The sequence below is a fragment of the Protobothrops mucrosquamatus genome, unplaced genomic scaffold (genome assembly GCF_001527695.2).
Source record: "Protobothrops mucrosquamatus isolate PMUCROS unplaced genomic scaffold, P.Mucros_1.0 scaffold1736, whole genome shotgun sequence".
NCBI lineage: Eukaryota > Metazoa > Chordata > Lepidosauria > Squamata > Viperidae > Protobothrops > Protobothrops mucrosquamatus.
In genome coordinates this window covers 330229-341393 of record NW_015387882.1, presented here as the reverse complement: position 1 = coordinate 341393, position 11165 = coordinate 330229, and the positions used below count along the sequence as shown (strand labels likewise).

At 42.6% G+C, this 11165-nt stretch overlaps 1 protein-coding gene across 1 annotated transcript in view; it reads left to right on the top strand.

Annotated features, from left to right (window-relative positions):
• Positions 1-3364, top strand: part of LOC107293800 (protein shisa-9) — a 23679-nt gene extending 20315 nt beyond the window's left edge. Inside the window, exon 3 of the mRNA XM_015822982.1 lies at positions 3006-3364. Coding sequence (XP_015678468.1) covers positions 3006-3364 — 359 coding nt within the window. The remainder of the gene's footprint in view (positions 1-3005) is intronic.
• The last annotated feature ends 7801 nt before the right edge of the window (positions 3365-11165 follow it).

The following is an 11165-nucleotide window of genomic DNA, read 5'->3' as shown; positions in this document are numbered from 1 at the left end:
ATTGCTGCCGTTTGAACGGATGCTGCGTTCTTTGTCAGGGGAGATGCGGTCTAGCCAAGGTAGCTTCTCCTGTATTGTTGCCAGGTTTTCCTTCTTGCACGTGGCATGACTGTAAATAAGGATGACACCCCTGTGGCATCCTAGTTGCAAAACATGGCACAACAGAACGAGATTAGCCCACACAACATGCCTGGTTAATCAGTTCCTGATCTCTCTTAAGAGGAGGCATTGAAGGGTGCTCTCTCTTCTGATCTCAGATCCTATTCTGAAATGGGAACGAGCCATTAGCTGCATTCCATGTTTTAATTAAAAAGGAAGACGTCCCTTTAAACAGCACCTGCATGTTATATAAAAGCACTAAGATGCCAATTAACAAGGAGACAGATGGAGGCAGGTAAAGCATGTAGAGTATAATTTGACAACATGGGCTTTTTCAGAAGCAATTTAAATTCATCTGGAAGAGGAGGAGGAGGAGGAGGAGGAAGCAAAAAAGAAAAAAAGCATCTCTCTGAAGAAGACATGCATTATGGTACCCAAAAGAAACCCCCAAGTAGGAGGCTGTTAAACAGCTACATGCCCTCGTTCCTTGCCAATAAAAACTAAGATGCCAGAGCTGCAGATGAAGTTTACACTGAGCCCAGGGCCCATCTGTTGGATCTGGAACTCATTAACTCCTTCCAGTTATCCATCTGAGGAGCCTTTGAGCATCCAGAGAGCATTCTCAAGATTAAAACTATTATTTTAATATTATTAGAACAGAATAACAGAATTAGTGGGAAGGGAACTTGGAGGTCATCTACTCCAACTCCCTGCTCAGGCAGGAAACCCTATACCATTTTGGACAAAGGGTTGTCCAATCGCTTCTTAAAAATGTCCAGTGTTGGAGCATCCAAAACTTCTGAAGGCAAACCCTTCCACTGAATAATTGTTCTAATTGTCAAGAAATTTCTTGTTAGTTTCTAGGTTGGTTCTCTCCTTAGCTTCCATCCATTGCCCCTTAGATATTGGAACAATGCTATCATGTCACTTGTTAGAGCGTGCACAGTCGTATTGCGCGAGGAGTAAACCCAGGAGTAAACACAGTAAACAGTGGTCTATATTAAATGGTGGTTTATCTTACACTATCTACAATATCATATACCAGGAACAATATACATATGCATGCTAATACAGCAGGAGCCAACAAACCACAGGTACAGCAGGAAACGGAAGAGGGAGAACACATCAGCAGAGCCTTCCCTTTATACAAAGGCTCTCAAAGAGACACAGACCCTGCTGAGTCATTCTCATCATTACATCATAAATCTTACATTACGTAAGCTGGTTAGCTGTTAAATCAATACCTTGACATCACCCCTAGCCCTTGTTTTCATTAAACTAAACATACCCAATTCCAGCAACCATTCTTTATATGTTTTAGCCTCCAGTCTCTGGCCTATATAATATATCTAAAATTGAATACAATTTAATAAATTAGGATTTACAGTCTTTTTCCAGATAACTGGAAGCATTGAAACATTCTAGCGTCTTTTGTGCTTCACAAAATTCCAAGTTACATCTCATCCCATCTCCAGTTTAGTTCAATTATTAGAAAGTGAGTTCTCCATTGGTTGCAAAATCCTTCAGTAAACACTGCTGGGCAGGAAACTACCATATGAAAAATAGGTTTGGTTCCAAATTTGATCCTGGACACAGCATATATGTCCTAAGTCCATTTATCTATAGGAAGAACCTATGAGTACCCAGACATTTTCAGTTTTAAAACTATTATATGAAGAAGGGGTGACATGGTAGCAGTGTTCCAATATTTGAGGGACTGCCACAAAGAAGAGGGGTCAACCTATTTTCCAAAGCACCAGAAGGCAAGACAAGAAACAATGGATGGAAACTAATCAGGGAGAGAAACAACTTAGAAGTAAAGATAAATTTCCTGACAGTGAGGACAATTAATCAGTGGAATGATTTGCCTTCAAAAGTTGGGGGTGCTCCATCAGTGTAGGCTTTTAAGAAGAGACTGGACAGCCATTTGTCTGAAATGATATGGGGTCTCCTGGTTGAGCAGGGGGTTGGATTAGAAGACCGCCAAGGTCCCTTCCAACTCTGTTATTCTGTTATTTATTCTGATTTACAGTCCCTTTTCAGATAACTAGAAGCATTGAAACACTCTAGCATCTTTTATGCTTCATAAAGATCCAACTCATCTCAACTCCATTTAAATTCAAGAATTAGAAAGTGGTTCCCCATTGACTGCAAGACTCTTCAGTGGACATTTTTGGGCAAGAAACTGCATATGACAAACAGGTTTAGTTCCAAGCTTGATCCTGGATACAGGATGGAGGCCTTGGGTGCCGAATCCTCCAATGACCTATTTTGTTCATCTGTGACTTGTTTGCTGCAGATGTTGCCTGCAGTGAAGTGCAAGGCGACCGCGCCTTTGCTTTTATTTTTAATTTCCCACCATATGGTGAAGGAGCCTTGCTCCTCCACCTTCCCGAGAAATATTAAGAATGTCTAGAACTACCCTGGTGCTGGACCTCTTCAAAAGGGAAGCTCCAGAGATAGGGGGGCCACCCAGAAGAAGCGTGCTGTGCTTGAATTAGTCTTTCATTTGCACAGATCAATGAGAGAGCAAAGCCACTGAAAACAATCTCTCTCTCTCTCGTTTGTTTTCTCTCGTGTGTGTGTGTGTGCGCGCACTCACACGCATGTGTGCGTAAGATAAGCCTCCAATAGCTATATGAATTCTTGACTAGCTGCCAGGAGTTTACAATGCTCTCTGCTGCTAAGATTCCGCTGGTCTCTACAGGGAAGGAGGCTTGTAATTTCTTACAAATCCTATTTATGATCCGGCTGTTATCTCCATCTGGAAGGAGATCTTAATTTTAGCCCACCCCACTCTCTATTTATACGTTGCAGTCTGGCAATGGTATGTTTTATTTTAAAACCTCTGTTTCCCTACCTCCGGGCTAACCCTCCCTTTCTTTTCTCCTTCTTTCAAAAACTAGCAGACAAAGGTAGCGACGATTTCTACTCCAAACGGCGTCATCTGGCCGAGCTGGCTGCGAAAGGGAGCTTACCTCTGCACCCGGTGCACGTGGAAGAGGACCGGCCCTACATTTTGGAAGGGGGCACCATGAAACAAAACGGACAGAAGTCCAAAGCCGCCAGGCCACATATGCACCCCTTGGCTTACAAGACCTGGGATCCTAGCGACCAGTCCCTTCGGAGGCAAGCTTACGCCACCAAAGGGAGGAATCTCATGGGCGATCCCGCCGCCAGAGACCCACTGACCACACGGAGTCAGCACTATTTACCCACACAGCCATATTTCATCACTAACAGCAAGACAGAAGTGACTGTTTGAGAACAAATTCCCTCTGGGCTCCTTTTTTAAAAAATGAAAAACAAAACAAAGATCTGTCAGAGGACCACCGTGGGGAAAAAACAAAACAAAACCAACAACCCAGGTTTAACTTGAAGCGAGGGAAGTCCAACGTCCCTGGTTTGAAGAGAGGTGGGCACTTGTCAAAGACTGGGTCAGCGCTATATAGCAATATTTCCGAAGTTTGCTGAAACTTTTCTATTTCACCTGGGAAACTGACCCCCTTCCAACTGAATTTCCCTTCCTTCTCCAAACTGAGATCCATGATGAGAAAGTAGCACAACTTAGAGACACCATCCATTGGCTTGAGAAATCTTTCCGCCTTCCAGGAGGGGAAGGGAAGACTTTGATACAGCCAGGATTATTCCTGTTATTACGAGGATTCTTATTCTTATTATTATTGTTTTGTTTTGCTACAACTTTTCAGAATGTTCTCCAGTCACTCGACCTGTGAACAACAGAAGGCTGAAACCAAGAGCAAAGACCGAAAGGGCATAATCTTGATGAGCGCCCGGTTGTTTTTGGGTACCACCGCTTAACAAAGCAAGCAAGCAAGCAAAAAAAAAAATACGTGGAGATCACCCATCTCGCGTTACGAAAGAGCAGAAACTCTTTACAAGACTGTTACCATTCAAGGAATTACTAAGACTTTCTCATCAATTGAAAAGCTTTTGTGTTTTCCAGTCTTATGTCATCCGTTTTTCCAGATTCGTACAGGCCAAGAGTGACATGGTCAGGAACCCCTTCTCCTGCCCTAAACCCTTCATCCCACAGCCGTGCACTCAAGTTAGTTTCTCTCCAGCCTGCTTGGCGCTTTTTTTTTCCTCTTAACCTAGTTAATTATTCCGAGTTTTCAATTACTTTGGGACGGACAATAACTAAGCGTGGGTGGTGCCTTTACCGTATTATTAATGTTTGATGACTGTCTTGTTTTTAAGTGAAATCTGTACTGATTTCAGATGCTTCCCTCACCTCTAAGGCTTCTGTTCCCAAATGTCCTTCTTTCTTTTCCTTTTTTTTAAAGCTGAGAACGTCACATTTTACAATGGATTTTGTTTTGTTTTGTTCTGTTTGCAAAGCCTGGAATTGTCACTCCTTCCTGATCTTTTCTCCTGTTGAAAACTGACTTCCCCTGCCCTCTGATTTTCGGAGTATTTTGTTGTTGCTGTTTATGTTCCCTTAAAACTTGTTTAAGTCTGTTTTGAATATTTCTCTCTTCCTTCCTTCCTTCCTTCCTTCCTTCCTTCCTTCCTTCCTTCCTTCCTTCCTTCCTTCTTTCCTTCCTTCCTTCCTTCCTTCCCTTCCTTCCTTCCTTCCTTCCTTCCTTCCTTCCTTCCCTCTCTCTCTCTCTCTCTCTCTCTCTCTCTCTCTCTCTCTCTCTCTCTCTCTCTGCTGATTGTTATTTGCAGGTCTCTGAGGGAAGAAAGGGACACGCGGGTTGGAGAATGTGGCCTGTGATCACTTCCCCTTAAAAGAAGGCTGTATGTAAAAAAAAACAACTGTTTAAAAATATAGTTATTTCAATGTGTTTGTTCATGTAAATAAATCCACAGAAACAGCTGGGGATGTTAAGGGACTGCTTGGATGGGTGACACCAAAGTTGAACAAACCAATGAAAAGGGCAAGGGTGTCTCCTGGACCCCTGATTTCGGTGGTCTCAAAATTTCCACAATCACTGTGCATTTACCATATCTTGACCAGCAAGTTTCCCCCCCTGTTCTCCTTCAGAAAGAACATTCTGGAACATGGATTACATTGTATTTCTCTTTTATTTCCTATCTTGTGTCTTTCTGTTCTCTAGTTCTCTAGGCCTGATCTTGTGTTATATATCAGATCCAAGTTGCAGAAAATCCTTATGACCCCTGCGTGACACCTACAGAGAGTCCTCGATTTACAGACATTTGCTTGGTGGCCATTCAGAGTTCCCACAGCACTGGGAAAAAGTGGTTCACAACCTGTCCTCACACTTATGACCAGTGAACATCCACGCACGTCACATGATCAAAATTCACACGATCAAAATAAATACACTGGGCGTGAATTTATGATGGCTATAGAGCCCCAGGATCGTGTGATCGTCGTTTGTGATCTTCCCAGCCGGGTTTCGGTGAGGGAAGCCAGATGTACTTAAAGACCACATGGATCACTTACTAATGGAAGGGATTCACTTAACAACCACAGCAAAAAAAAAAGGTTGTTAAAATCGGGCGTGACTCGCTTATCTGGAAATTCTGATCCCAATTGTGATCGTTAAGTCGAGGACTTCCTGTATCTGTTTTGGCCAAATAAGGGCCATCTGGATTTCTTCATCCCAGAACTGGTCTGCCCAAGAGTGGGTGACTTGGTTTTCCCTCAGCTTAAGGGCATCTTCCCTAATGGATAGTGCTTGCTACTAGGAGTAGAGTCATTGCCACTAATGGAAAACTCGTAAGCTTTTTTAAGTAGGGCTACTCACTGTTTCTGCCATACTTTCTGTCTGACTCTTAATCCATCTTCCTGCCCCTCTCCAGTTGACTACGAGGAGAGATAGAAGTATTTATGGGTTGGTTGCCAAAGAATTGTACTTGCTGACATTAAACCGATGCTCGTTGCTAGTCATTTTGATCCACTGTTTTACACCCTTTTGAAGATGGGCTGGGGAGGGAGAGAATTAGAGAGAAATTTATTCCCATTTCATTCATTTTGGGCACATGGGCTCCTTGAAAAACACCAGGACAGAAGTGGAAGGGCAGCAGGATGGTTATGAGAGCGAAGGGCTGATGAGGAACCTGGGCCAAGGACCACATTCAGAAGATTGAGAGGGAGGTGACAATGGTTGAGAATCGGCCGATCTATGTCTGTAACAAAGATTAATCTCATTTGATGACCGAGCTGCATCCTAGTTAGGGAAGAATGTGGGCGCTTTCTAAGCTTAATCCTGGCCTGAAGCTTTGTGGAGTTGATTTCTGAGCTTCGTTCGTTCGTTCAAAAGAGCTTTGTGAACAACAGCACCCCAATTTTCAAGCTTGCATCTTGAACATTTGTTTCTATGTATGCAATGTATGTATTGTACATACAGGTAATTCTCAACTTACAACCACTCATCTAGTGATCAAAGGTATAACAGCCCTGAAAAAAAGTGACTTATGATCATTTTTCACATTTACTATCACCGCAGCATCCCCATGGTCACGTGACAGTTGGCGACTGGTTCACATTTATGACGGTTGCCGTGTCCCGGGGTCACGTGATCCTCTTTTGTGACGTTCTAACAAGCAAAATCAATGGGGAAGCCAGATTCACTTAACAACTGTGTTACTAACTTAACAACTGCAGTGATTCAATTAACAACTGTGGCAAGAAAGCTCATAAAAGGGGGCCAAACTCACTTAACAACTTAGCAACATAAATTTTGGGCTCGTGTGTGGTCGTATGTCGAGGAGTATCTGCGTACAATATCATATACTTCCATCACATAAAAAGGGGTGGAAATGTCTCTAGGGGAGCCTGAAGCAGCCCAGCACAGTCCTGGTTAGATCATCCTGCCACAGATCCATCCTCCTACTTTTCTTAGGCTTTCTCATCCTTTCACCCCTCTCCTTTTAAACCAGGGGTGTCAAACTCACAACGTCACGTGACGTGTCGTGACCTATCGCAACTTTTCCCCCATTGCCGGCAATGGGGTGGGCGCAGTTTCGGCCTGACGCATCCAGCCCGCAGGCCGGCAGTTTGACACCCCTGTTTTAAACCACTTCCAACTCAACTTCTTTTGTCAATTTTAGGGCCTGCCTCCCAGTTCGTTCCAATTTAATGCTAAAAGAGCAACATGATCAAAGGCAAAAATGATCCCATTTTCAACCGTCCTATTTTCCCACCTTCTCTATTTCTGGTTACTATTCAAAAGGAAATCGGGGACTTCGTCATGTGGAAACATAGATCTGAACCAAAGTATCTCAGAATGCATTTTTAGATGTTCTGATTTCTGTCCTTCCAAGGATATTTTATAGGCTGGCTGAGTTGAAATCCATACATCTTAAGGTGGCCAAGTTTGAATAACGCCGCTTTACAGGATTTTTATAAATATCCTCTGCCGTTATTTGTTGAACTTTCTGGTGTCCTTTCCACAATTTAGAATTATGATAAATTTAAAGTAGAGGGTCAGTTTGCAAAATGGTAAAATATTGATGCTTCTGCCTCTTCCATTAGTAACACCTTTCCCCTAAAATGTCATTATTACTCTAAAACTGTTGGGAACCTGACCACCTTTTGTTCTGAAGAATAAATTCTTGGGGAATTTCTCCTCATTTAAAAAATAAATGGATATCTCCCCCCCCCCCTAGAGATAGTCTTGAGAATGTCTCCATGTTTTCCCCTCTGCCTTCAGAGATTATTGCTGAATTGCCTTTCATCCCAGCAGTTTGCTGGAGAAACTGTTAAATGATATTGGGATTTTTTAAGAACAATTCTTAGAGAATTACTTTACTCCTAGAAAAAGTGCTGGGAAAATTGTTGGAGAATGATCTTCTTCAACAGAAATATAGTCCAGGAAGAGTAAAGAGTTGCTTTGGGACTTGTCAATAGAGAAGACTCCAGTCAGTCCTTCAATGTTTTTTTTTTTCAACAAACCAAGTTGTGATCTTCTGCATGGCTAATGTGTGACCCCAAACCATTGGGGGCACAGATGAGACCTCCTCAATTCATACTTGCTAGAATGACCACCAGATGGCAGCTACACTTCATCTCTTTGCTGCCCTCTAGTGGTCATTCACATATGGAGTCCATGGTGCTCTCTGAGCTTGGTTTTTTACTTGCAGATGTTTCATTATCTGACTAGCTAACATCATCAGTGCTAGTGGGTATGGGATGGGCTCCCTGTTTGTATACAGTAGCTTCCACTGCCAATACTTATGGGGGGTATGGTTTTATCCTTGTTAGTTTCTTGCTTTAAGAATTGTTTTCTGCTGGATTGTTTGTCTGGTATTAATCCCTGCTTATCTGGGGAGGATGCATTCTGGTCTTTTTGTAGCACTGGTGAATTTATCTAGTTGGGTCATAAAACATCTGCAAGCAAATAACCACTTCCAGAGAGCACCAAGGACTCCACTGTTCAACTCTGAGCTAAATACATTCTCTCCACATACTATACACCCATAACATCCCAATGATGTGGATGGGGGTTCCACCAGAGAGCTTTGCCTTGGGACTCAACGAGTTCTACTCAACCTCCCAATCTTCCTCCCGTGTAATTCTTGGAGAAATTGTCAGTGCAATGACTGTCTTCCAACTTCTCTAGCTGCAAAGGAAACGGAGAAGTGTGAGAGGCTATTTGCACACAGCCCCTGGCCCGAAGCGCACAGCTCGGGGTGTGCGTTCCTCAGCTGCCACTTCCTTGCGATGTGAAACCAGGCACTACCTTTGACCCCCCCCAAGTGGAATGTCGCCGTTTCCTTCATGTGCTTAAGGAACGCACTGCAACTGCACTCAAACAACCCCCTCGAGGTTTTCTTTGTGTAAACTTGGGCATCTTTTTATGTGGAAGCAACTTTAGTAAATGTATGTTCTGTAAGTACACGTGTTAATAATTGTTAATGAAAACGGAGTTTGAGATCACTTCCTACCCTTAAAAAAATATGTTTGTTTTTTTAAATTTGTTTATTTGTAAACATATGTATTCACTATATTAATATGAATTTCTTACTGGGCAATAAAAACCGATTCTATGTGAGTGTGAATGGTGAGGTCCATCTGTAAACGCCAACCGTGGGCCACTAGTGACTCCGTTGTGGCTATGGCAAGTTTCTGTGATTTTTCCTCTTCACAGCTACATTATCTCCAGGGCAATATCTGCCACAGGGTATTTACACAAATACACAGCTATTTTAGATGCATACACACTTTCTAACATTCTTCCCAAGGATGGGCACACAAATGCCAGCATTCTCCAGAGACCACAAAAAGAGATTGGCCAAAAAAAACCCAACAATAAATCAAGATGACAGCCATGATCACATAGTACAAGGCCCTTTTTTATAAGAATTACACATGTGATGCATAGAATAGGGGACATGGCTTTAGCCGCATGGTCAAGGACATCTTTTTGACCTCCCCACGTGGACACCTGTGTCAAGAGTGATGGCAGTTATTTTAAACCATCCGCCATGCCCATCTCATCCAGCAGTCTTCACACAGTGGCCAAGCAACTACCCAAGGAAGTCCACTCATCTTCTAGTAGATGACCTTCAGAGGCTATCCCACTATCCTCAAAGCTAACAACCAGGAATCGCAATGACTTCCATTGAAATGATCCAACCCTTTTTTTTTTTTTTTTTTTTGATTGAAGCTACTAAAGTTGGTAGCTGGCATTACAACTTGCGGTACTGAATTCCAAAATTTGAATGATGCACGGTGTAAAATATACTTCTCTATTTCCTGCTGTCTGTCTCAATTTATTTTTCAGGATTCAATTTCATAGGGTGAATTTCCAGTTCTAATATTTTGGAGAAAGAGGAAATAGCTTCTGCTCAGCTGTTTATTCCCACCGTCCATAATTTTGTAGAACTCCATCCTCTCCCCTTCAACTCCTTCCTACACTAAAAAGCCTCAAGTATCAAGCATGTCACAGAGAAGGGGGTGGGGTGGGGTGTTGACCTGTTCTTCAAAGCATCTGAGGGCAGGACAAGAATTCATGGGTGGGTGATCATTAAAGAGAGAACCAACCTAAAATGAAGGAGAAATTTCCTGACGGCGAGAACAATGAATCAGTGGAACAGCTTGCCTCTGGAAATTATGGGTGCTTCCCTAGGAGAACATAGGGAAGCTGCTCCAGGTTCCCCTAGGTCACCTCCTTGAAATTTTCTTCAGTTTCGCTCTTTTCTTTCTGACACACAGCTCACACCTTCACAGCAACTGCAGATCCTTTTCAATGGATGCCTAGATTTTCAAGCCAGTTAAAGGCCAAATAAAATAAAATGAAATCGGAGCAAACAACGATCTGAAACCCCAGCAGAATGGGATTTCCCGTCCCAGTGCAAAGGTAGAGATTGAGAAAGGTTTTTGTGCCCTGAAATGAAGGTTCATAAAAAAAAGTGAGTTGCTTCTGAGGCTCTCCGACAAACTCAGAGCTCTGGATAATCTCTTTAATGGGGTTTTATTAACTTCTGCCAAGGTGATTAATTACATCCATTTGAACTTTCTCCTTCCACTCCTGATGAAACCCTCCCTTTCCCCTCCAGCCCCTCGCTTCCATTGTCATCTTAACACTTTGCACTTTTCAAAGCAGCTTTTCTGAATTAAGCCCTCCTGGATTCGTGCCCTTTTCTCACTGTCCGTTTCTGGCGCTGCATTTTAATTTTCTTTTCTTTTTACTTTAAAAAATGTTCTTTGCTCGCTATGGCTCCAGATAGGGATTTGACTACATCCGGAATGAGGGAGCAATGTTAAACCATCACATAATGTTGCTTTTGGTGAACCTCTGCAGAATAAAGCTGGCAGCACCCTACTGAGATTTGCTGGGCCATCAAGCAGAACTAGTCTAAAAGGGTGTGGGTAAATTTTGCAAACAGTTTCATGCCTTTCCATGTCCGTTTCTCCAGGTCCTGTTTCCTGGTTAGCTAGGACAATGGTCTAAAAGGAATATTTCATTTAAGAAAGCGAACAGCAGTGGGGGTCAAAACAGGAATTGGAAAGAATAAGCCAGGAGATGATAGATAGATAGATAGATAGATAGATAGATAGATAGATAGATAGATAGATAGATAGATAGATAGAAAGATAGATAGATAGATAGAAAGATAGATAGATAGAT